We start from the raw sequence: 26,070 nt of genomic DNA, 5'->3' as shown, positions 1-26,070 counted from the left end.
TCTTTCCCTTTCCAGAAAAGCATAAATATACAGAAGCCCCCTTTTCACTTCAGGGATCCTATCCACCCCATCCAGGGTCTATAGGTTTCTGCCATGGACATCAATCCTGTGGAATGTCTTGGAATTTAGAGGAGTAGATCATGGTACAGCGGAATGAGGCACAGACTCTGAGTCCAGAGGCCTGGGATCTGGTGTAGCCTACTAGTGCACCGTGACCTTGACCACGTCCCTTCATGGACTGGATGGTGGCTCAGATAATGGAGTGTTTCAGTCTATTACCCTGTTCCATCAATCCCAGAGGCTAAAGGTCTGTGGCTGTACTGACCCATCTCCTCACCCGACCAGGTCCTCTTAATGATGGCCTCATTGTCAGAGTGGGAAGAGACCACCACCGGCGGGAGTCTGGGAGGCACGCTGCAGACCACTGGCCGTTGCTTAGAGCTGGGTCCAAAAGTGACGAGTTCATTTGGACCTGAGGTCTTGCTGGGCTCCACTTGGTTCAGGTTGTTGCAGGCGCTTGTGCTCAGGGGGTTGAGCTCAATGGCAGGTGTGGCTTGGGTGTCAACACCAACACTCCTGGCCAGGAGGTCTGGATCCTCCATGGCCACGGGTTTGTGGGACTTGCAACGGCGGCAGTAGAAGAGAAGCCCAGCAGAGATTATGACAATGACCAATAGGACCACTATGATGATCAGAATCTCCTGCTGTCCCCAGTCCCCCCTTTTGATCTCAGGGGTGACAAGACAGTGTCCTTCTGAGCAGCCCCGTGATTCCATTTCACACCTGCAGACACAGAGAAATAGTCAGGGGACTGAGTCACTATACTACCCTTTCCATGTCCCCTCTTAAAAGATGTATGGGATAAAAACCCCTGCACTCAAGCCTGCCTCTCCAATTTCCCACCAAAAAAAAAAAAAAGTAATTATCACACATATCAACACATCAACTTCAGTTTCACATCATCCTCTACCAGTGAGGTATGAGACTCAGCAATACCCTTGTTCGTGACCATTGGAATCTAGGCTCTGGGCAAGTCCATTATGTTCCACCCATGAGATCTAGGCATTGATACACTGCCTACCACTGAGGTCAAATTTCCAATCATATACTGTGGTAGAGGTAGCCAGCAACCTAGCTGTCCTTCGGGTCAGGGTCCCAGATACAAGTCAGCAGTCACCCAGCGCCAGTGTTCCCTCTGTCCCTCACCAGGAGGTCGCAGGAACCCAGCATGGCTCCACACAGACCTTACACGGGACAACTTTCTCGGAGAGAACACCTAGAACCATATGACCTCTCAGGTCACCTTCAGCTTGGCTTTCATTGGTGTGAGGCTCCTAGGAGACTTCTATAGTCAGCTTTACCTACTTTTTTTTTTTTAATAGATCTTTATTGGAGTATAATTGCTTCACAGTACTGTGTTAGTTTCTGTGGCACAACAAAGCGAATCAGCCATATGCATACAGGTGTCGCCATATCCTCTCCCTCTTGAGCCTCCCTCCCCTCCCCCCTATCCCACCCCTCTAGGTCATCACAGAGCACCTAGCCGATCTCCCTGTGCTATGCTGCTGCTTCCCACCAGCCAACTATTTTACATTCGCTAATGTATATATGTCGATGATACTCTCGTTTCGCCCCAGCTTCGCCCTCCCACCCCATGTCTTCAAGTCCATTTTCTATGTCTACCTCTTTGTTCCTGCCCCGCAACTAGGTTCATCAGTACCATTTTTTTTTTTTTTTTTTTAGATTCCATATATATGCGTTAGCATACTTTTGAGGGACATTGGGAAAGGCTCCCTCCATCCCACGTGAGTCCCAGTGCCTGAAATTTCAGCACCAACAGTTTGTCCTTTGGGTTATACATTGGCCTCCCCAAATTCTCTTTTAAAATGCAAACACCACTTTCAGCCAGGAAGTGTCCCCCAACACAATGGTCCCCAACCTTTTAGGCACTAGGGATCGTTTTCACGGAAGACAGTTTTTCCATGGCCCGGTGTGGGGAGGGGATGGTTCAGGCAGTAATGTGAGCGATGGGGAGCGATCCAGAGCAGCAGATGAAGCTTCGCTCACTCACTCGCCACTCACCTCCTGCTGTGCGGCCCGGTTCCTAACAGGCCTCGGCCCGGTCCTTGGCCGAGTGTTGGGGACTCCTGCCCTAACACATCTGCTGGATGGAGAGAGTCCCCTGCTGCAGAGTGAGGCACACAGTGGGGCTGGAAATGCCAGGTGCTAAGAGAAAGGACTTGGATCTTAAACACACGGGGGAGCCTTGGACAAGCCCTTTCCTTCTCTGGGCCTCAGTTTCATCTGTAAATTGGGTGGATGGACTATATCACTGGATCTCTTATGCACCCACTGACAGCAAGGGGGTTCCTTGGGAGCTTGTTATAAGTAGAATCCTTGGCCTCCTTCCTTGGAGATTCCAGTTTAGTTGGTCCAGGAATCTGTATTTTTCACAAGTCTCCCTCATGATTTTTAAAGGTTTCCAAGTTGGGGAGCCATAAAACCAGAGAATTGCCAAAGCCTCTTTACATCTAGGATTCTAGGGATGATTCTCCTACCCTTACAACCCCCCAGGCCAGCATAATACGAGGCACAGGTAGCTAGTGGTGGGGTTTGAGGCCCACAGCAGTGCCTGTATCAAGTGGAATCATTACCCCCAGGCCGCTTTCTGGAAAGTCACGGTCCAGAGCAAGAGAATAAGAACTTTAGCTACTTTCAGACTTCAGCAAAGATCAGAACTGTCCGAAGATCTGGTAGGAAGTGCAGATTCCTTGGCCCCAGCCTGGAGAGTCCAATTCAGTAGGTTCAGAATAGGGCTTGGGAAATTTGTCTTTTTAACGAGCACCTCCCCCCCCAGAGTGTTCTGATGCAGGTGGTGGGAGGGAGAAGCCTTGACATGTGGAAAAGGCCAAGAAGCCAGGTAACCAGAGCACTCAGCCCCTGGCTGCCCATTGGCCTCTCTAGGGGTCAGAGTGCAGAGGTCATCCACACTCAGGGAGAGGAACCAATGGCAGGGGACCTCTCCTGTGCTTACCTGTCTCCCATGTAGGGGTGAGGGCAGATACAGGGGGCTCCTTCGGGGGAAGAGATGCAAGTTCCACCTTCCAGGCAGGGCATCGAAGTACAATTCTCCTTCCTTTGTTCACAGTGCCTCCCGGAGAACTGTGAGGGGCACGTGCAGACATAGCCTGGGCAGAAGGGCAGGGCCATGAGAGAGCACTCTGGTCCAGTGGCCCCAGGGGACAGGTCCTCGTGCGTTTGCAGATCCCAGTGTTCACACTTAGTTATGGAGTGCCTCTCTCTGCCACATGCACCGTGGTAGGCACTGGTGCCCTGCTGGACAATAAGTTTGGATCCCTGCCCTCAAACAACTTACAGACTACAGAGAATAGGCATCTAAAGTATAATAATGAGTATCGTCATCCTAGACAACACTATTTATTGTAATCGTTGTTCTAAGAATCTTCATGTATTAGCTCATTTGATCCTCCCGACAGCCCTGAGATTGGTTACTGTTATTGCCCTCATCAGGGACAGGTACAAGTTGATGGCAGGTCAGGGAATGAGGCTCAGGGAACGCATGCCATTTGCTCAAGGTCACACAGCAAGCAAATGGCAATTTGGGGGTTCAAACTGAGACAGTTATAGATAATATCAGGATATTAGTAATTATCATAAAAATTAGTTTTATTGAAGGGAAGCGTTGGGGGAAGGAGTTAGCCTAAACTAGGCACCAGGGGAGGTTTCCTGGAGGAGGTGATATTTTAGTTGAGACCTGAAGGTTGACTAAAAATTAGCCAGGCAAAAAGATAAAGGGGCAAAGAGGAAGATGTTTCAGGCAGAGGAGAACGTGTGCAAAGGTTTGGAGGAGAGGGTGTGGCGTGTCACCAGGGTGGACCAGCAGGTGGGAGGGGCCAGGGCATAGGAGCCACAGGCAGGAATTAGGAATTGGGACTCCATCTGAACGGCAAGGGGAAGCCACTGCAAGATTCCAAGCAGGGAAGCGATGTGCTCATATCTACATTGTATAAAGATCTCTCTGGTGCCCTGATGGAAGATGCTAGTGGAGGGAGAGAAGCAGGAGAGCAGGGAGGTGGCTGGTGCAGAAGAAAAGAAGAGAGGTGATGGGGGCTGGGGTCAGACCAATGGCGGTGGGGATGCAGAAGTGATGGACTCCTTGGGTATCTTAGGTAGAAATGACAGTATTATTTGTCAGGCAAAGATTAGAAAATGGGAGAATGCCAAGTGTTGACAGAGATGTAGGTGCCTAGGAATCTCACGCACTTGCTGGTGGAAGTACAGACTTCTGCGGCCATGCTGGACAGCAGTCTGACCCGATTTAGTCAAGGTAACTATTTGCATACTCTGAGTATGTGAATTCCATCTCTGGGTGGTGCATATGTACGTGTGTATGTGTGAAAAGTTCTCACATAGGTTTGTAACATGATGTGGGAGGATGTTCAGTGCAGCATTGTTGATGGAGGTGGGATGTCCACTGCTGGGAGAGTCCAGAGGGGAAAGGTGAGCGCATGCACACCTTGGAGTATTGAGCCGCAATTAAAAGCAATGAATAAGAATTACTCGTGGCAGCGTGGATGGAAAACTATAAAACATGATATACCAGTTATATAAGTTAGAAATTCAAGCATGTGAAAAACAGTTCTTCCATTTTGAAAGAACTCATTTTAAAACTTTAAATGGGTTTGAGGAAGGGAGAAGGCAGTGGAGTATAAAGGGCAATAAGAAAGAGAAACTGGGCTTCCCTGGTGGTGCAGTGGTTAAGAGTACGCCTGCCAATGCAGGGGACACGGGTTAGAATCCTGGTCCCGGAGGATCCCGCATGCCGCAGAGCAACTAAGCCCATTCGCCACAATTACTGGAGCCTGCATTCTAGAGCCCATGAGCCACAACTAGTGAGACCTCCACGCCTAGACCCTCTGCTCCGCAACAAGAGAAGCCACCACAATGAGAAGCCCGCGCACTGCAACGAGGAGTAGCCCCGGCTTGTCACAACTAGAGAAAGCCCACACATAGCAACAAAGACCCAACACAGCCAAAAATAAATAAATAAATATTTTTAAAAAGAGAGGGAGAGAGAAACTTAGCGTGCACCAATGATGACACTGAGATGTGTGATGACTTCAGCCTTCTACATCAGAGGTCCCCATTCGTACCCTTCCCCCATCCAAAAAAAAAAGGAGAAAGAAAGATAGTTCTTGTTGAGGGAGAAAGAAGACTACTGGCCTCCCCTGGTGTAAACCTAGCAGATCCCTACTCGTTACTCACCAGACAGTAAGGGGAAGAGGGGGATATTTCCACTGAGATCTGCACCCTGAGCACGCCTCTCGCTTAACAGCCCTGTGACCTTGGGTGAGTTCCTTTACCTCTCTGGGTATCCCTTACATAGCCCAGTGGTTTCCTGAGCAGTAAAATGGAGCTTTAATGGCTCTCTTCTCCGCCCCCCCACCCCCACTCCCTCCCTCATGGGACTGTGGTGGAGGAATCGGCTTGGTAAACTCTATGGTGATACACGATTGCTAGTTCAGCCTGGCAGGGTCCTCTGCAGAGCCTCCTGGGATAAGCCTCAGGGTCAGCCCTAGCCTTACCTGCCCCGCGGGTCTGTGAGCACTTTCCACCATTGAGACACGGGTTCTGGCTGCACTGGTCACTGTGGAGGCAACACTCGGTGAGGGCCCGCCTCTCCAGCATGCCCGCCACCTTCTTGCCATGGGCCAGCAGCTCCAGCGCCTCTCCGTTGATCATGACAGCATCCAGGCAGCCTTCGAAGCCCTGGGAGACATTTGGGACAGAATGCAAGAGGACGAGGCCACCCAGAAAGAGGTCCCTTTCAGGCCTCAGACTCCAGCAGTTCTCTGGGAGCGCAAGGGAGGCGTTGGCTGCACTGTCAACCGACAGGTGAACGGAAGTATCTGTCTCCTCCACCAGAACAGAGTGCCACTCTTGGTCATTCACACGAGACCGGGAGGAAAGATTTCCGTAGAAGCCACCTGGGCAATGGTATTCCAGCTGGAGCACTCCATTGACCAGCTGTAAAGAAAATCCAAACGGCCATCAGCAAAGCCAAGAAGTACTCAGAAAATCCCTGCTCAGAAGCTGCCAGTGCAAAGAATGTTAGTTTATTTTCACAGGTAGGAGGGGTAGTGTTTGGTGATTTTTCAAGGCTGTTTTAGACATTGTATTTGTAGAGTATAGAAACCCTCAAAGTGCTCTCCTATGGTCTCATTTGGCCCTCGCCGCTCTCCATGGGACGGCCTGGGCAGGGATGATATCTCCATTTCAGAGATGAGGAAACTGAGGCCCAGAGATGCCTTGCTGATCAAGACCCTGTCTTTTGGATTCTTCTTCACAGGCCTCTCCAGTATTCTATACTCCTCAGCCTTCAGGGATACCAGAAACCTCCCTCTCATCCCCACTCCCTTAACTCAACAGTTCAACAGTTCTTGAAGTGGGTCTCTAAGATGATTTCAGGGCATCTACAAGGTGAAACTGTTTTCATAATAATCCAAGACATTATTTGCCTCTTCTACTCTGATTCTGTTACAAATATACAGTGGTGATCTCTAGACATACTCTTATCACAACAGATAAAGGCAGAAGTAGGTACGAGCCAGCTAGCTTCTTTCAAGCCAGATGTAAGAGAAATTTGCAAAAATGTAAAACAATGCCACTCTTTTTTTAATTATGGAAAACTTTTTCCTAAAAGTATGGTATTTATGTTAACATGTAATGGGTTTCTTGTTATTTTGAAACTTCTCAGTTTGAATTTCTAGTAATGAAAATGCCAATAGCTATTACCCACATAAACAAAACTTCCCTATGATCCTCGATTATTTTTAAGAGTATAAAAAGTCCCAAAGTCAAAAAGTCTGAGAATCAGTGGGTTAGAACATTTTAGTTCCCCTCACCCTCGAGAAGTGGGACTACTTGTGGCCAAATAGTTTTCCTGTCCCTCTGGGTTATAGGTAGAGCTTTCTCTGGGTGAAATGTGAAGATCTAACCCAGTGTTTTCCAGAAGTTGGAAATTTGTACACCATCTTCCTTATTTTTGCCCTGGTTGAATTCTACCTATACCTTTATTTCCTTAAAAGGAAAACAGTATTATTACAGTAAATAGAAAACCAGTATAACCTGCCGTTAGGAAAAGACAATGACAAATGTAAGTACAACTTATACAAAACATTGTCATTACATCACTCCTCTCACTTACCTAGGACCACAGATCTGTTGATCCCTCCATCTTTCCACTGTCTCTCCCCTCTGTAATGTCCTCATTCCTCTCCTTACCAATCTTAAATTCCATAGCCAAATTCCTGTCCCTCTTTTACTTGGTAGAACTCACTTGGCAAATACACAAATCCGGTAAAATCCAACTCTCCCTCTATATATAAGTATCATGGAGCTGAACATGGCTGGAGAAAAACACACAGCTTTTGCTTATTGGTCTCCCTTTAATTTCATGACCATGAGTCTCAAATGAGCCCTTCATGCTACCCAACGATCGTACTATCTTGCTTAGTCCCCTCACTCTCTCAGATGACTATTTTCACAACTTCTCTCTCCTCAGACCCTTAACATCTCTCTCCCCATCCTCACTCTCAGCAATCAGATGGAAACTTCCAGGCACTCTCACCATCGTATCTGTCCACATTGTCCAAAGCCAACCTCTCCATTCATGCACTAGATCCCACCCCACCCCGCTTACCTCCTAAAGGACAAGGTGCCACTGACTTTCCTTTCTCCTTCCTACATCTTTGTTCACTCTCTACTGGATCATCCCAGTCATCATACAAACATGCTGTTATTGTTCTAATTTTTAAAAAAAAAAGTTTTCTTGAACCCACTTTTCCTGCCAGATAGCACTTTCTTTCTTTGCTTTCCCTTTGCAGCAAAATTCTACCCCCACCCACCATGACACTGAAACCACTGGTGTCAGGGTACTCAGCGCCCTTTGCGTTGCCAAATTCAATGATTGATATCACTTCCCATCTTACTTGACCTCTCAGCTGCATATTACGCAGCTGATCACTGCTTCCTTCTTGATATACATCCCTCATTTGGCTTCCCAGATACAATAGTCTCTTGGTTTTTCTCCAACATCACTGGTTGTATCTTTTCATTCTCCTTTATTGGATCCTCCTCTTCCCCAACCTCTCAGTGTTGGAGTATCTCAGGGATAAATCCTTAGTCTACTCTCTTTTCAGTCTACACTGTTTTGTGATCTCCCCAGTCTCATGGCTTTGAATACTATGGATATGTGGAAGAATCCCAGATCTTCATCTCCAGCCAGACCTTTCTCGCTAGATTTTGTTTGTCCAGCTCCACTAGTAGGTCTAATAGTCATCTCAAGCTCATATGTCCAAACCGGAACTCCTGGTCATCCCCCTTCCCCAACCTACTCCACCTGTATCCTTGCCCGCGTCTGTTGGCAGCAACTCCATTCCTTCAGGTTGCTCAGGTCAACATCTTACTCCTTGCTTTCTCTCCCAGCCCTTATTCAGTTCATCAGGAAGTCCTCTTGACCTTACCTTCAAAATCTCTCCAGAATCTGAACTTTTTCCCAGTTCCACGGTCATTCCCCTGATCTAAACTGCCATCAGCTCTCACCAGAATTACTGCCTTTTGGCTGGGTCTTTCCACTTCCATCTTTGTTCCTCTAAAATCTATTCTTAACACAGTAGCCACAAGGACCGTTTTTGCATATGTCACACCATGTTAATTCTCTGCTCAAAACCTTCTAATGCCCCCCACTTTGCTCAGAATAAAACTCAAAGTCCTTAAATAGCCTAGGAGACCTTTATAGATATGACCCCATCCTATTACATCTCTGACCTCAACTCCTGCTACTACTGTCCCCTTGCTCACTTCACTCAAGCCATATTGACGTCTGAGCTGTTCCTTAAACATGCCAAGCAATCCCCTGCCAATGACTATACCCTCTACCTAGAATGCTGTTCCCCCAGAAGTCTACATGGCTAACTACCTCACCCCCTTCAAATTATTGTTCAATTATCACCTCAATGAAGCCTTCCCTAACCACCTTATTTAAAATTGCTACTTCCCACAAAAGGGCAGAATGCAAGCATCATCTCCTCCACTCTGGCTTGGTAGACAGCATAGCAGTTAGAGGCTCATCTTCATTGAGGGAGAAAAGCAGCTATAATACAGAATGTACCAGGCACCTTCAAGATGGTGGAGGAGTAAGACGTGGAGACCACCTTCCTCCCCACAAATACATTAAAACTACATCTACATGTGGAACAACTCCTACTGAACACTGGCAGAAGACCTCAGACGTCCCAAAAGCTTTGCTTTTGCCTTTGTCCTAGGGTTCTGTCTGTCAGTTGTTTTGTTGTTGTTGTTGTTTTTTTATAGTATAGGTTTTAGGGCGTGTTATCATTGGTGGATTTGTTTTTTGGTTGGTTGCTCTCTTTCTTTCTCTTTTTACTTTTAAAGTTTTTTATTTTAATAATTTTTTTATTTTATTAACTTCATTTTATTACTTTTTCTTTCTTTCTTTTATTTTTTGAATGTAGAAGCATTTAGGAGAATCCAGCTCTATTTTATTAAGCCAGACATGAAAGAGATTTGCAAAGATGTAAAACAATGCCATTATCAGTAATTTTTAAAATACTGCTTTTGAAAAATTATGTTATTTATGTGAACATGAATTGGGCTTATTACTCATCTCTAAATGGATTAATAACAGCTATTTTAAATGTTTCATGGTTTTAATTTCTAACAGGGTAAACATCACTAGATATAACTCACGTTAACAAAAGCTCTTTGGGCTTCTTTCTTTTTTTTGGCTTCTTTCTTTTTCCTCCCTTTTCTTCTGAGCCATGTGGCTGACAGGGTCTTGGTGCTCTGGCCAGGTGTCAGGCCTGAGCCTCTGAGGTGGGAGAGCTGAGTTCAGGACATTGGTCCACCACAGACCTCCCAGCCCCACATAATATCAAACGGCAAAAGCTCTCCCAGACATCTCCATCTCAACACTAAGACCCAGCTGCACTCAACGACCAGCAATCTACAGTGCTGGACACCCTATGTCAAACAACTAGCAAGACAGGAACACAACCCCACCCATTAGCAGAGAGGCTGCCTAAAATCATAATAAGTCCACAGACACCCCAAAACACACCACCGGACGTGGTCCTACGCACCAGAAAGACAAGATCCAGTCTCATCCACCAGAACACAGGTGCCAGTCCCCTCCACCAGGAAGCCTACACAACCCACTGAACCAACCTTACCCACAGGGAGAAGACACCAAAAACAACGGGAACTACGAACCTGCAGCCTGAGAAAAGGAGACACCAAACACAGTAAGTTAAGCAAAATGAGAAGACAGAGAAATACACAGCAGATGAAGGAGCAAGGTTAAAACCCACTGGACCAAACAAATGAAGAGGAAATACGCAGTCTACCAGAAAAAGAATTTAGAGTAATGATAGTGAAGATGATCCAAAATTTTGAAAATAGAATGGAGAAAATACAAGACACGTTTAACAAGGACCTAGAAGAGCTAAAGAGAAAAAACAATGATGAACAAGACAATAAATGAAATTAAAAGTTCTCTAGAAGGAATCAATAGCAGAATAACTGAGGCAGAAGGACGGATAAATGACCTGGAAGATAAAATAGGGGAAATAACTACCACAGAGCACAATAAAGAAAAAAGAATGAAAAGAATTGAGGACACTCTCAGAGACCTCTGGGACAACATTAAATGCACCAACATTCGAATTGTAGGGGTCCCAGAAGAAGAAGAAAAAAAAAAGGGACTGAGAAAATATTTGAAGAGATTATAGTTGAAAACTTCCTTCATATGGGAAAGGAAATAGTCAATCAAGTCGAGGAAGTGCAGAGAGTCCCATACAGGATAAATCCAAGGAGAAACACGCCAAGACACATATCAATCAAACTATCCAAAATTAAATACAAAAAAAATATATTAAAAGCAGCAAGGGAAAAACAACAAATAACATACAAGGGAATCCCCATAAGGTTAACAGCTGATCTTTCATCAGAAACTCTGCAAGCCAGAAGGGAGTGGCAGGACATATTTAAAGTGATGAAAGGAAAAACCTACAACCAAGATTACTCTATCCAGCAAGGATCTCATTCAGATTTGACAGAGAAATTAAAACCTTTACAGACAAGCAAAAGTTAAGAGAATTCAGCACCACCACACCCGCTTTACAACAAATGCTAAAGGAACTTCTTTAGGAAGGAAACCCAAGAGAAGGAAAAGATCTACAATAATAAACCCAAAACAATTAAGAAAATGGTAATAGGAACATACATATCGATAGCTACCTTAAATGTAAATGGATTAAATGCTCCAACCAAAAGACATAGACTAGCTGAATGCATACAAAAACAACACCCGCGTATATGCTGTCTACAAGAGACCCACTTCAGACCTAGGGACACATACAGACTGAAAGTGAGGGGACGGAAAAAGATACACCATGCAATGGAAATCAAAAGAAAGCTGGAGTAGCAATTCTCATATCAGACAAAACAGGCCTTAAAATAAAGACTACTGCAAGAGACAAAGAAGGACGCTACATAATGATCAAGGGATCAATCCAAGAAAGATATAACAATTGTAAATATTTATGCACCCAACATAGGAGCACCTCAATACATAAGGCAAATGTAACAGCCATAAAAGGGGAAATCGACAGTAACACAATCATAGTAGGGGACTTTAACACCCCACTTTCACCAATGGACAGATCATCCAAAATGAAAATAAATAAGGAAACACAAGCTTTAAATGGTACATTAAACAAGAAGGACTTAATTGATACTTATAGGACATTCCATCCAAAAACAGCAGAATACACTTTCTTCTCAAGTGCTCATGGAACATTCTCCAGGATAGATCATAACTTGGGTCACAAATCAAGCCTTGGTAAATTTAAGAAAATTGAAATCGTATCAAGTATCTTTTCTGACCACAACGCTATGAGACTAGATATCAATTACAGGAAAAAATCTGTAAAAAATACAAACACATGGAGGCTAAACAATACACTATTAAATAAGCAAGAGATCACTGACGAAATCAAAGAGGAAATCAAAAAATACCTAGAAACAAATGACAGTGAAAACACAGTGACCCAAAACCTGTGCGATGCAGCAAAAGCAGTTCTAAGAGGGAAATATATAGCAATAAAATCCTACCTCAAGAAACAAGAAACATCTCAAATAAACAACCTAACCTTACACCTAAAGAAATTAGAGAAAGAAGAGCAAAAAACCCCCCAAAGTTAGCAGAAGGAAAGAAATCATAAAGATCAGATCAGAAATAAATGAAAAAGAAATGAAGGAAATGATAGCAAAGATCAATAAAACTAAAAGCTGGTTCTTTGAGAAGATAAACAAAATTGATAAACCATTAGCCAGACTCATCAAGAAAAAAAGGGAGAAGACTCAAATCAATAGAATCAGAAATGAAAAAAGAGAAGTAACAACTGACACTGCAGAAGTACAAAGGATCATGAAAGATTTACTACTACTAAAGATTACTATATGCCAATAAAATGGACAACCTGGAAGAAATGGACAAATTCTTAGAAAAGCACAACCTTCCAAGACTGAGCCAGGAAGACATAGAAAATATGAACAGACCAATCACAAGCACTGAAATTGAAACTGATTAAAAATCTTCCAGCAAACAAAAGCCCAGGACCAGATGGCTTCACAGGCAAATTCTATCAAACATTTAGAGAAGAGCCAACACCTATCCTTCTCAAATCTTCCAAAATATAGCAGAGGAAGGAACACTCCCAAACTCATTCTATGAGACTACCATCACCCTGATAGCAAAACCAGACAAAGACGTCACAAAAAAAGAAAACTACAGGCCAATATCACTGATGAACATATGCAAAAATCCTCAACAAAATACTAGTAAACAGAATCCAACAGCACATTAAAAGGACCATACAGCATGATCAAGTGGGGTTTATCCCAGGAATGCAAGGATTTTTCAATATACACAAATCAATCAATGTTATAAACCATATTAACAAACTGAAGGATAAAAATCATATGATCATCTCAATAGATGCAGAAAAAGCTTTTGACAATATTCAACACCAATTTATGATAAAAACCCTCCAGAAAGTACGCATAGAGGGAACTTACCTCAACACAATAAAGTCCATATATGACAAACCCACAGCCAACGTCGTTCTCAGTGGTGAAAAACTGAAACCATTTCCACTAAGATCAGGAACAAGACAAGGTTGCCCACTCTCCCCACAATTATTCAACATAGTTTTGGAAGTTTTAGCCACAGCAGTCAGAGAAGAAAAAGAAATAAAAGGAATCCAAATCGGAAAAGAAGAAGTAAAGCTGTCACTGTTTGCAGATGACATGATACAATACATAGAGAATCCTAAAGATGCTACCAGAAAACTACTATACAAGCAGCTCATGCAGCTCAATATCAAACAACAAAAAACCCAATCCAAAAATGGGCAGAAGACCTAAATAGACATTTCTCCAAAGCAGATATACAGATTGCCAACAAACACATGAAAGGATTCTCAACATCACTAATCATTAGAGAAATGCAAATCAAAACTACAATGAGATATCATCTCACACCGGTCAGAATGGCCATCATTAAAAAATCTACAAACAATAAATGCTGGAGAGGGTGTGGAGAAAAGGGAACTCTCTTGCACTGTTGGTGGGCATGTAAATTGATACAGCCACTATGGAGAACAGTATGGAGGTTCCATAAAAAACTAAAAATAGAACTACCATACGATCCAGCAATCCCACTACTGGGCATATACCCTGAGAAAACCATAATTCAAAAAGAGTCATGTACCGCAATGTTCATTGCAGCTGTGTTTACAATAGCCAGGACATGGAAGCAACTCAAGTGTCCATCGACAGATGAATGGATAAAGAAGATGTGGCACAAATATACAATGGAATATTAGCCATAAAAAGAAACTAAACTGAGTTATTTGTAGTGAGGTGGATGGACCTAGAGACTGTCATACAGAGTGAAGAAAGTCAGAAAGAGAAAAACAAAGACAGTATGCTAATACATATATACGGAATCTAAAGAGAAAAAAAAATGGTTCTGGAGAACCTAAGGGCAGGACAGGAATAAAGACGCGGATGTGGCAAATGGACTTGAGCACAAAGGGAGGGGGAAGGGTAAGCTGGGATGAAGTGAGAGAGTGGCATGGACATACATACACTACCAAATGTAAAATAGATAGCTAGTGGGAAGCAGCTGCATAGCACAGGGAGATCAGCTCGGTGCTTTGTGTTCACCTAGAGGGGTGGGATAGGGAGGGTGGGAGGCAGACGGAAGAGGGAGGAGATATGGGGATATATGTATAGGTATAGCTTATTCACTTTGTCATACAGCAGAAACTAACACACCACTGTAAAACAGTTTAACTCCAATAAAGATGTTACAAAAAAAAAAAAGACAGACTGTACCAAATGTGTCATCCTTTTGTATAAAACTGCACTATGTCATCAGTATCATTACTATTTAAAAAATGAACACAATTATTTGAGTGCTTGCTCTGTTTTAGGCACTGTGCCAAAAGCTTTCCTTGAATCATTATGTAGTTCTCACGGAGTACAGCGCAATGGGTAAGAGCTCCGGTGCTGGAGCAGGTTGGACTGGCCCAGCCCCCAGCATTTACTGCCTGTGAGGTCATAAGCAAATTACTTAATCCCCCCAAGCCTCAGTTTCTTCATCTATAGGACAAGGATGATGACAGTCACCAACTTACAAGGCTCTTTCAAGGACTAAATTCTACAACACAGGCAATAAGTTGTCTGGCACAACAAGGGCTCAGTACTTTCTTATGACCACTCTACAAGGATGAGTCCCATTTTCATAGATGAGTAAATCAAGATGTAGTGAGATTGAGGCTCTGGCCCAAAGGACCGAGTGCCTGAGCAGGGATTCGAAAATGGGAGCTCAGCCATGTACATGTGCTGGTCACAGGAGCCTGACATGAACAACTGGCTCTCTTCAGTATATTTCCCTATAGCATTTTAATTTATTACAATAAGTATCTGTCATTTTTATTTAAAAAAAAACCCATAAAACTATTTTCAGAATTTAGAATAATATAGCAGGAAAGGAAAAATATAAAGAAGACTGTCCATGAAAATCATAACCTCCAGGCTTATGATTTATTTGAGAGCTTTAAAAGCACAAAAGGACTGTGACTGTAGAACAGAAATATTCTGCAGGCTGCCTCTCCTGCACACCACCCTGCTCTCTGAGCAGCTGACCTCCACGAAGTTGCTGCTGCAGGGTTCCGCGTTGCAGGTGGACAGGTACACAAGGATAGGGGTGGACAATAATGGTTACTGTGCCCCTCATTCTTCTTTTCCTTTTGGGACACTCTGCCTCCTTCTCAACTGAGTCTACGTTGTTCTGGAAAGGCTGGCCCCTCTCCCTGGCAGCCTTGGGGATAGTCACATGACTCAGACCTGCCAATCAAGATCTGAGGTGGGACTTTCACCGCTGTTGGAAAGAGATGCTCCCTTTCTGCTGGGCTGGCTTGGTGGCAGAATGAAAGCCTGGGCTGCTGGGCCCACCTTTGCCATCACTTGGGGGGACATTTGTGGTCTTCTGAACTAAAGCAGATCTGACAGTGGGAAGGAAAAGGATCCTATTGATATACTTTGAACACCTGGATCTACCCAAGCCTGGGGTCAACCCTTGGCTTCTTCCATTACATGAACCAATAGAATTCTCTCTTTTGTTTAAAAAATAATAATAATAAAATTGCAACTTCCCACATTCCTGATCCCCCTTAACCTTTCTTTTTTTCTTTTAACCCAAAGCACTTATCACATTTGGACAAACTCTATAATTTTCTGGTTTATTGTCAGTCTCCCACCATAGGATGAAAGCTCTAGGAGGGGTTTTTGTCTTTTTCACTGATGAGACCCAAGCACCTGGAAGAGTGCCTGTTACATAGTAGATGCTCCATAAATATTTGTTGAATGGATTAAATTCTAACTAGCTGCCAAAGTCTGCTTTCTCTTTGTCAAAATGGGAGATGGGCACCTGTGATAGAGATGTTAAAATCAGGCAGGTACTCTGAGACTTTTTACAAGACATAATCGGAAGGACTAAAAGACCCTTGAAAGGAAATTCATTTTCCTCCATGTGGATTCCACGTACCTTAATGTACCCCAGCCTTCCACCCATCTTGGGAAACACTGGTCTGTTACTCAGCAAAAATGATAAAAGCATCAACCAGGTCTAGGTGGCCTTACCCATCTCTCTTTCTATCTTCAGAGGCTCTCTGTCGTCCCATAGAACAGCCTGACCTCTGTTGTACTTGGACATGTATTGCCAGGTGGGGTGGCTTTGGCTGTCATGGCTGGAAAGTCTCGTGTTCTACCTAAGAGTCACACCCAGTATCCCTGAAAACCATGCAGGGGTTTCTTTGCAGAAGTGACCCTTCTTGGCCACCCCCATGCTGCCCCACCTCCCCAGCCTGGCACACCCACAGGAAATCTCTCAGGCTGGCAGTGCCTTACCTTCAGGGAGAGACACACTGTCTTATTGCTGAACAGGAGAATGGCCTGTGACTGGAGCGTTTTCAGGCGGAAATGGATGTGCCCGTTCTGAGCCTCTGGGAGACTGTACCGTCCGAAGCTCTGACCGCTGAACCTCGCGGCAGTACCTGTGAAAGCAACCAGAGGCACTGTCACCTCCACACAAAGTGGTCCCCACGAAGCCCTGGAACTGACTTTGTCTCATTCAACCCTTGGGTGGCAAGCAAGGTCATTGCTTCCATTTTACAGATGAAATGAGGCTGTGGGGTTACTTGTCCAGGGTCACACAGTTAGACAGGGGCCATCACCCTGCACACCTTCCTCTGGCCCCAGGGACCCTCGCCTTGGGTCCTGGCCTGGATCAGAAACTATGAACTCAAACCATTAAGAAAGCAAGAAACAAGCCAGAAAGGTCATCAATCAAGTGTACAGAAGTCAAAACTTCTATCCTCCATATTTTCCTTGTGATTTCTGACATCACCTGGGAAAGAAGGAGGTCGAGTTGGAAAGGATTTTGCATATATGTGTGATTTCAGGGACACCACGAGGGCTTTTGCCTCAAGAAATCTTCATCCTCAGGAGTGTAATCGTTTGGGTAAGCATTTCCCACACGAAATGCTGCTGAGAAGTCGAGAGACTTCTGTGGTAAAGGAAGAAGGTAGTGATAAATTGTGTGGCCAGAACTTCCATATGCTGCATCCTCCGTAGCAATTGCTAATGCAGAATTGCACAGTGAGGAGTCTGAGACTTCACCTAAACTTGAGTTTTTCAAGCTTATTTGAACATGGGACCCTCTAGTGTGGACTACGTACCCTTAGCCCTTGGAAATAGCATTCTGTGGAAACTCCTTTGGGACATGCTCTGTTATATTAAGCCATGCCCACCCCAGATTTTTTTTTTTTTTAAATCCACCCTCCTCAGAAGTGAGTTCAGTTATTAAATCCCTAAAACCTCAGTGTGAATAAGCTTATCAGTTGTCAGGAGAAGGGATGAGCAGTACAGGCTCCAGATTCCTAGGGAAGAGGGTTGTTGAAGAGAGGGAACACAGGCCAAAAGGAGGAGAAAGAACCAGAAAGTGAGGCCCATGGGATTACAAGATGCTAAGATGCTGTCATACCGTACGTCTAAAACGCTCTGATGCTGGCAATTCCATTCTGGTAGGTCATTGTTGGATGGGATATTGCAGATGATCTAGATCAAGAATCCCCAAACCTGGCTGAGTATCAGCATTAGCTGAAGAATCTTTTAAAATACAGAATGCTAGGCTCTACCCTTAGTGAGTAAGATTCTGTAGTTCTGGTCGCACTTGGGTATCTGTATTTTAAAAATCTCCCCGTGATGGGTGAAGCAACTGGAAGAGAGCCCAAGGGAGGTTTCTGAGGTGCTGATCATATTCTGGTCCTTGATCTAGGTGATTACCTTGGTCTGGGCTTGTTACACCGGTGTATTTGATTTGCGAACACTTGTTGAGCTGTACACTTAAGATACATGGATCTTTCTGTATGTCCTGTTTCACTAAAATGTTCAAACAAACAAACAGAAAACAAACTTCTTTCCAAGTGATTCTGGTGTTAGGTGAGCCAGCCTACCTAGTATTTCTCAAAGTGCAGCCCTTGGCCCACCTGCTTCAGAAATGCCTGAGGTGCTGGCTAAAAATGCCAATTCCAGGCATCACCCAAGACCTTCTAAATAAAAAGCTCCGCAGGTGACAGCCAGGAGGTCACTTTATAAACATGCTCCCCAGGTGATTTTGCATAATCTTGAATTTTAGAACCTCTGCTATCTGATGCCAGGGGGTCAGGAGAGAACCTTCAGCCATCACAGCTTTCCCTGCAGCCGACTCCAGGGTAAGAGACACAAGAAGGGAACCCCTGCAGCCCCAGCCCACCCCATACCCCTAGAGTAGCTCACCCAGCGTAAATCCAGAGGGCCCTGGAGAAAGTCCACAAATCTTCCTAGAATTTCCCTAATGCAGTCTGGATGGACCCCTAGGCCAGGCCAGGCAGGGGGCAAGGGCGCAGAGCTGATGTCATTCCCCTTTTGCAAATGCACCTGAGCTGATCCAGGGCATTGGTCCTAATGCCCGGGGCACTGGGGTAAGTCCTGTCAGAACACCAAGTTCCTAAAGAGTTTGGCGAAGAGCTCAGGCTTTAGAGTGGGACACAGGTATTTGAATAACCAGCCTTTCACTGGAGGCTGTACAGTTTCAAGCAAACCAATACAATCCCCATACCTGTTTCAGCTGTAGATGGAGCTAATGATCCTGCTTCCTAAGGTGGTGGCGATGAGTTTAGCTAACATACATACAGAGACCGGCACATAGCAGAGTCCTTATAGCAACAACTACCACCATGTGAATGGCAGCCACCACTGATGGGGTGCTTAGTATGAGACAGCTTAGGGGTTAAAATGCTTTCATATCCATTAAGTAAGTTACTCCCCAAACCAGCTCAAGGAGGCAGATGATACTATCTTCATTATTTCAAAGATGAGGAAAAAGCTCAGAGGGTTTTAGTAATCCACCCAAAGTTACACAGCTCGTAAATGACAGAGCTGGGGTTTGAACCTGAGCTGCTTAGTCTAAACGTTGAGGTTAAAACTATCAGGCTATAGTAATAATAGTAGTAGTGCTAGTAACTTGGGTTAATTGACCACCTTCTGTAGGTCAGGCACTTTTCTAAGCAAGCTCTTGATATTTAATTCTCATTTAATCCCTACAACAGTGCAAAGGTACAGAGAGGTTAAATAATTTTCTTAAGGTCACCTGGCTAGCTAGTGGCGTAGCTGGGATTTGAACCCAGGCAACTTGATGCCAGAGTCTATGCTTTCAGCTGTGATGCTGAACTGCCTCTTGAATTCTTACCATTATTTTCAAAGTTCCAAAAAGTGACCAGAACTAGGGTGCTATTCCATGACTAGATTTTTGTGAGGCCGCACCTGTCTTGTGGTGGTCCCTGGTCTTTAAACCTGTTAAAATGTCCCTCTAACTACCCCCAGAGAGCCCCCTGCTGGGATCTCCATCCCTGGAGTCAGTCTGGCTGGGCCATCAGCACTGGTTGTCCTGGGGAAGTCGCATTCCTCACCGTTACAGGAGCAGTTCCTCTCCAGGCGGTGCCGCGGGGTCAGGATGCTGAGCCTGGCTGTGCTGTACGTGGGCCCAACCCTGGGGTCCAGGTGCACGATCTCTTGGCAGATTTGTCCCTGGCAGGCTGGCCCCTGGCAGGGCACCACGGCCATGACTGACCTCATCTGAATTCCCACCGAGTGTTCCATCTCCTTGGCTGAGTGAGTGATGATGGATGCCAGCTCCTGGAGCTTGGAGAAAGTCCCCGAATGCCCCTCAAAGACCAGGAGCACGTCCACCCCAGCCATGGCCTCTGCAGGCTGCAGGCTGGCCAGGTGGATGTTGGCTCGTTTGATGTCCAGCCTGTTGCTGAGGAACCTCTGCAGGTTCCTCCAGTGGTCACTCACCAGCTCCTCCGGGGTGAGCTGGTGGAAGCCCATCCACACAGTCTGCTGCAGAGCCTCCCGCCCCACATGCCACACGTGGACGTGGACCCCGGCAGTGGTGGAGAAGGTCCCATCGCTGACCATGACGTTGAACGTGTAGCGGCCCCGAGGCAGCCCCTGGGCAGCGATGATCTTGCCATCAGACGCGCCCACTGTGAAGCGCCTGCCCAGGCTCACCTCTCCTGCCAGGCTGTAGGTCAGCGTGTCCTGTGGGTCTCGGTCTGTGGCGTGGATTTTGCCCACCATGCCTCCCTGGAACTCCTCCTCCCCGATGGTGATGAAGATCTCCAGTGGGAGGGCGGAGGGTGGGTAGTGGCTCTGCTCCCTGACATGGACGCTGACCGACGTGGAAGATGAGAGGGGCGGGGTGCCGCTGTCTGACACCTGTGGGGGAAGCGGGCACCGAATTACCATAGGACCGGGGCTGTTGGGGCCTCCCCGGGGAGCCACGTCCCTCTGCTCCAGGGCAGGCTCAGCGTGTTGTCACATTTGAAAGGGAAAATCGTAACTCCAAAAGCGCTGAGGGCTCTGCGGAGGGAGTTACATCCCACGTCACCGGTGTGGGTGGTAAAACTTAACTCCACCTTCCATCTGACACTTCTCTGAGCCCGTCCCAAGCCTCTCCAGCCACACGCGGCCTCCTACCTCTTGAGCTTCTCTCATTCTGTCTCTTTCCTTAGGAGGGTCATCAAAGGTCTCCTAGTGATTCTAGGGTGCACCCGTCATGGCCCCTGTCAGCCTAAGGAGGCTCTCTTACACCTCTTTACTATGTGACTGGGGTCAGGGCTGGGGTGGGCGTGTCTTCTTCAGCTCAGCCAACAAGTATTTATTGAGTGCCTCGTATGGGCCAGGCCCTCTGCTATGATCAGAAGATAAGAGAGGTGAGAAGAGGTGACAGACAGGGAACAGCAAGCGTCAGGCCCTCTGGTGGGAGAGAATGCTCAACACAGCAGGAAGGGACCACTGCTGCTGGAGGAGCGGGCAGGGCCGAGGGCCAGAGGTGAGCAGAGAGCGAAGCCCAGGCTGTCGCTGATGGGCTGAGGAGCACGAGGTTGGATTTAAGTCAGGCCCCAAAAGCCACTGCAGGTTTGAAGCAACGTGACCTCACTTAAGCAAGGAAAGATTGTAAATTAGAAATGCCTTTCCCTTTTGCACATTTCACCAAACATCTCTGCAACTTTCTGTCTGGACTTAGCAAGGAGGAAGCTTTCCTTCCTCTCCTCAGTAATGTTATCACTTTCTCAGCTGTCAGCAGGGTCTTCACGGTTTTCCCTACGGTAATATCTTGTTCATGTGGATTCGCTTTGAGTGCAGGAGAAAGGGTGCAGTATTACACCTACTGCTGGGAATTGTGCATAACACTGATGAGATATAAATAGCAACAGTAATAATTAATATTACCACTAAGAATAATATATAACTAATATTAACTGAGTACAAACTGTGTGCCAGTCACTTTTGAATGCTTTAAATGCATGATCATAGTTTATCTTTCTTATGAGGTAAGTACCCTGAAGTGTCCTATTTTACAAAAGATATAACTGAGTCTCAAAGAGGTCAAGTGACTTGCCCAAGGTCATACAGCAGGTAAGGCCAGAGCAGAATCTGAACTTCTTCTTGTGTTCATAGCCTGTTTCTTTGCTGGTCTATAGTGCCTCCCAGTGAACGGAAGCGGAAATACAGGACAAATGCAAGAGAGAGTGATGATGCCAATAGTTACTGAGTGATTGTCTGGGCCAGTATACCGAGGTCAGGAAGCTGTTGCCTCCCTAGATAGTCACACCCATGCCCTTGGCTTTGAGGACCCTCTACATTAGCCCACGCCTGTCCTCTGAGCTGCACACTCCCATTCCCAGCTGCCTATTGGACACCTCTACTTAGATATTTTATGGACACCTGAAAGGTAACATATGCTAAGCAGAGCCCTCATTTTACCCCATAAACCTGTCCCTCCCCCACCCCAAGTCTTTCCAGTCTCAAAAATGGCCCTACCATCCAGACTTTACTGGAGCCAGGAACCTGGGAGTGGTCGTGATTCTTCTCTTTCCTCTCTCTCCTCATATCCAATCCACCACCGACTCCCATTTATTTCCAAGCAAAACCTGTCGCAGATATGTCCACTTGTTCATCTTCACCATCACCTCAAGGTCTCATCACCACTACCTCCAGCTTAGATGAATTCTCATTGGTCTCCCTCAATCACTCCTGCCCCCTTCAACTGACTTTCTCTAGAGCTTCAAAAACAAGCCTCCTGAGACACAAGAAGGGTCACTTCTCTCTTTGAAACCCTTCAATCACTTCTAATTGCACTTTGATTAGAATCTAAAAGTATTATCAAGGCTTATCATTAGGATGACTCAACTTCCTGGTTAGCCCAGGACAGTCTTGATTTTCACCTTTGTGGATCACTTATCACCAATTAACTATTTTTAGTGCCTCCTCTCACTCTCAAGAACATCACAGTTTGGGCCTCAACACGGTCATCCAAGCTATGAGACCCCCATGATCCACCCGACCCATCTCTTCAACTTCATTCCCACCAATGCTCACCATGCGCTGACCACATGGCAACACCTCAGGTCACTTCAAGCTCTTTCCCACCCTGGCACTTGGTCTCATCTTGCTCTTCCTGCCTGTGATGCTCTCCTGCCCACTTTCCACATGGGCACCTCCTCAGATCTCAGCTCAAATGCCCCCTCCTCACAAGGACAGCCACCCTCTGAAAGTGTCTCTCTTGTGCCTTATGAGCCTCCTGTCACTTTCTTCATCTGTTTATTGCTTATCTCCATAATTGGAATCAAAAGCCCATGGGGATGGGGATCATCCCCTTCTTTCCCCTGCTATATTACTAGCAGGTAGCATGCCATATGATAAGTACTCATAAATGTTAAGTATATGATAAGTACTCATAAATGTTTGTTGAATGATGAATGGCTGGCTGGCTGGTTGGCTGGCTGAATGGATGACTACATCATTGTGAGCCCAGAGAAGTTCACAGAATAGTAGGATCCGCTAGATTTGAGATTTAGGAAAGGGATTTGGGGGAATGAAATGAGGGAGAAATGTTTGATCAGCATCTTGGCCACTTTTCCTTGGGCAGTTCTCATACAACCCGTATAGTATCACTGTAATCCTCTCCATGTATGTATATGTTCTCTCATTTGACCCCTGCGCTGAAACTGTGGGTAATCATGGATTAGTGGATCCATGGATTAGTCAAATTCATTTCACCTGCCTTCACTAAACAAGGTCATTTAAAGACTTGCATCTGCACATATCCTAAACAATAAGATGTTTGCCAGAGTTATTTTCCAGGACTTGGAGTCAACCGTGACTAGTTGGAATTGAGCTGGTTAAGACTGGGTAGGACCGCCGACCCTTTAACTGGGCATGCCCAAGGGTCTGCTTGGTGACCTTGACGTCAGAAGGCAGAAAACCCTCAGATAGTGCTAACTGCCTCCATTTTTGAGCGTGCAGAGACCTGTAGCTTAGTTACACCTGCGGCAGAACTATGATTACTGCACCTTTTTCCAGTCACCTTTCCCCATGCTCCCCACGCCTCAGACTGCCCTGCTCCTTTATTTTTTATTCCATAAATGCCCCAAGCCCCTTGCCTTTTGGGAGGCGGTTCTGAGACTTATTCTCCTATCTCCTTGGTTGGCTTCCTTGCTAATAAACCCTGTCTTTACTGCAGACTTCGGCATCTCAGCATTTCAGTTTGCTGCGCGGTTGGACAAACTGAACCTGGTTCGATAACAACACCAATTCTCTGAGGTAGGTCTTTTAAAAGACTTGAGGTTCAGAGAGCTGTCCTGGCCACACTCAAGGAGTTAGAGCCAGGGTGCGGGAGTTTTTGTTCTGTCTGGGAGCAGGGGAGGAATGAAGAGCTTGGAGTCAGAATGCTTGGGTTTGAAGCAGCCCAGCTCTACCACTTATTAGTAGCATTACTTTCAGCCAGTAACTTAACCTCTGGGTACCTCAGTTACCTCATTTGGAAACTGGGGGTAATAACCGTACTCACTGTAAAGCATGTTGTGGGGATTTAATGCAGTGATGCCCGTGAAGCACTTAGGCTAGTGCCTGGCACAAAGGAAGAGTTCTGTATATTGTTTTTTCTAATAAGAGAAGCACTGGTGGTACTTTTGTCAGCACACTTTCTGTCCCCATGGTCACCACCAGTGGCCCAGCACAGCTCTCACCTCGATCTGAAGCTGATACCATTCCTGGACTCTCTTGCTCAGGCCTGCAGTGGTCACCAGCCATCCGTCCGGGGTCACTCGGAAGGCAGAGCCATCGTTCCCCTTGGTGATTCGGAATGAGTAGGGAGGACCATTCTCTGGGGAGTCCGGGTCACTCAGGATCAGTTGCAGGACTTTGCTGCCGATGGGGGAGTTTTCCTGAGACCAAGAGAGAGAGGAAATCAAAGAGCAAAATGAGTCCCAGTCCTTTCTTTCACATCTTTCCAGGTCCCCTTCTCTGGGATGAGTCCTCAGCACTCTGGCTGCTCCCAGGTCATGTCTGCATCTTGAGATGTCATTCATTCATTCTGCCCACCTGTGAATTAGTTGTTGACTTTTGAACTTCCTGAGGGCAGTGCTGGTTTTTAGAAACAAAGCCCATTGGGGCTGGAAGGGTATTTCTCCTTTATCCTTTATCCTGTAGAGGTGACTTGCCGAAGTCACATAGCTGATGACTCATGTATATAAATTAGTGCCTGGGGTCCATGTGGGAATTTTGTGATTCATAGAGTCCATTGAAAACCTATAAATGGTTTTCTGATTAGAGGACCAATGAGAAAATTCAAAGATGATTAGGAATTAACAGAGAAAAATGGATCCCCTGGATATTGTTCCAGTCATTGTTCTATAACATGGGAATTCAGTATGCTATAACACAGTGGTTGTTAACTCTCTTTTTTATCAAAACCTTATCTACAAACAGTATCTTATGAGCAGAAACTGGTAATTGCCTATCCAACAGGCATTCTTTCCTTCCTTTCTTACAAAACCCGACTTTTGTTCACGTGTTGGGTGGCAATATCCTCAGCAAAGATATACCCCTCCTAAGAGGAGATGGACTATGATTGGTTTCAGTTACAATAATCTGAGTCCCTGTGCCAGTTTTTGGATTTAAGGGCGATCATGTAATCCATTTCTGATCATTGGAGGAGTCTACCAGGTGGGGGTTCTGAAAAGTCTTCTTCTTTGATAAAAACAGATTCTGCAGAAGAAGTCCCCATCTGTTTGCCTTTGAAGATGGTTTAGCAAGGATGTGATGCTGGAGCTGCAGCAGCCATTTTGTTGCCATGAGGGAGAAGGTACAGGAATTTTGAAGAAGGTAACCCAAAGTTGTGATATCAGTTGCCTGCTGAAATAACCAATTCTGGAATAGAATTTCCCACTAGCAGACCTTTTGTTATGTGAAATAATAAGGCCTTATTATTTAATAAGCTTTTAGTCAGGTGATCTGTTATTTGCAGCCAAAGCATCCTAACTCATACTCATGATACAAAACAGGTGAAAGTGGCGTGACCCTGGTTGATGCATAGTGCGACACAGAACTCTGTCCTCTTACCTACTTCCTCATCTCCCTCACCCCTTGTGGTCACAATTCCACACGGAATCTTAAGACTCTCTCCAAATCCCATTCACAAACCATTAGTATGGTGGAAATAGCTTGGGATCTGGAAGATCTTCTGGGATCAAATCCCAAATTTGCCACATTTTGACTGTGGCACATTTCTATACCTCCATTTAAAAAAATCTATAAAATGGGTACTGTCTACTTCTATATGGCTGTGTGAGTCCCCTATGAGATCATGGATGTGGACGTGCCTAGCACAGTGCCTGATAATTTTTAATTGTGTAATCCATAATCCCCTTCAGCAGACCGTGTTGCCATTAGGGATATCAATGCAAGGTCACAGTCACTGTTTGGGTGGACTGGTATCAGTGGTGAGTGCCC

At 45.5% G+C, this 26,070-nt stretch overlaps 1 protein-coding gene across 1 annotated transcript in view; it reads right to left on the bottom strand.

Annotated features, from left to right (window-relative positions):
- The window catches only part of FAT2 (FAT atypical cadherin 2), a 66,685-nt gene that overhangs the window by 1,482 nt on the left and 39,133 nt on the right, over positions 1–26,070 (bottom strand). Inside the window, exons 14-19 of the mRNA XM_007448060.1 lie at positions 24,306–24,503; positions 19,680–20,490; positions 16,579–16,724; positions 5,607–6,048; positions 3,035–3,188; positions 326–783 (exon numbers count right to left, since the gene is read on the bottom strand). Of these exons, the coding sequence (XP_007448122.1) occupies positions 326–783; positions 3,035–3,188; positions 5,607–6,048; positions 16,579–16,724; positions 19,680–20,490; positions 24,306–24,503 (2,209 nt within the window). The remainder of the gene's footprint in view (positions 1–325; positions 784–3,034; positions 3,189–5,606; positions 6,049–16,578; positions 16,725–19,679; positions 20,491–24,305; positions 24,504–26,070) is intronic.

This window comes from Lipotes vexillifer, unplaced genomic scaffold (genome assembly GCF_000442215.2).
Source record: "Lipotes vexillifer unplaced genomic scaffold, Lipotes_vexillifer_v1.1 scaffold121, whole genome shotgun sequence".
In the NCBI taxonomy this organism is placed as follows: domain Eukaryota; kingdom Metazoa; phylum Chordata; class Mammalia; order Artiodactyla; family Lipotidae; genus Lipotes; species Lipotes vexillifer.
This window is presented reverse-complemented; position numbering and strand designations above follow the sequence as displayed.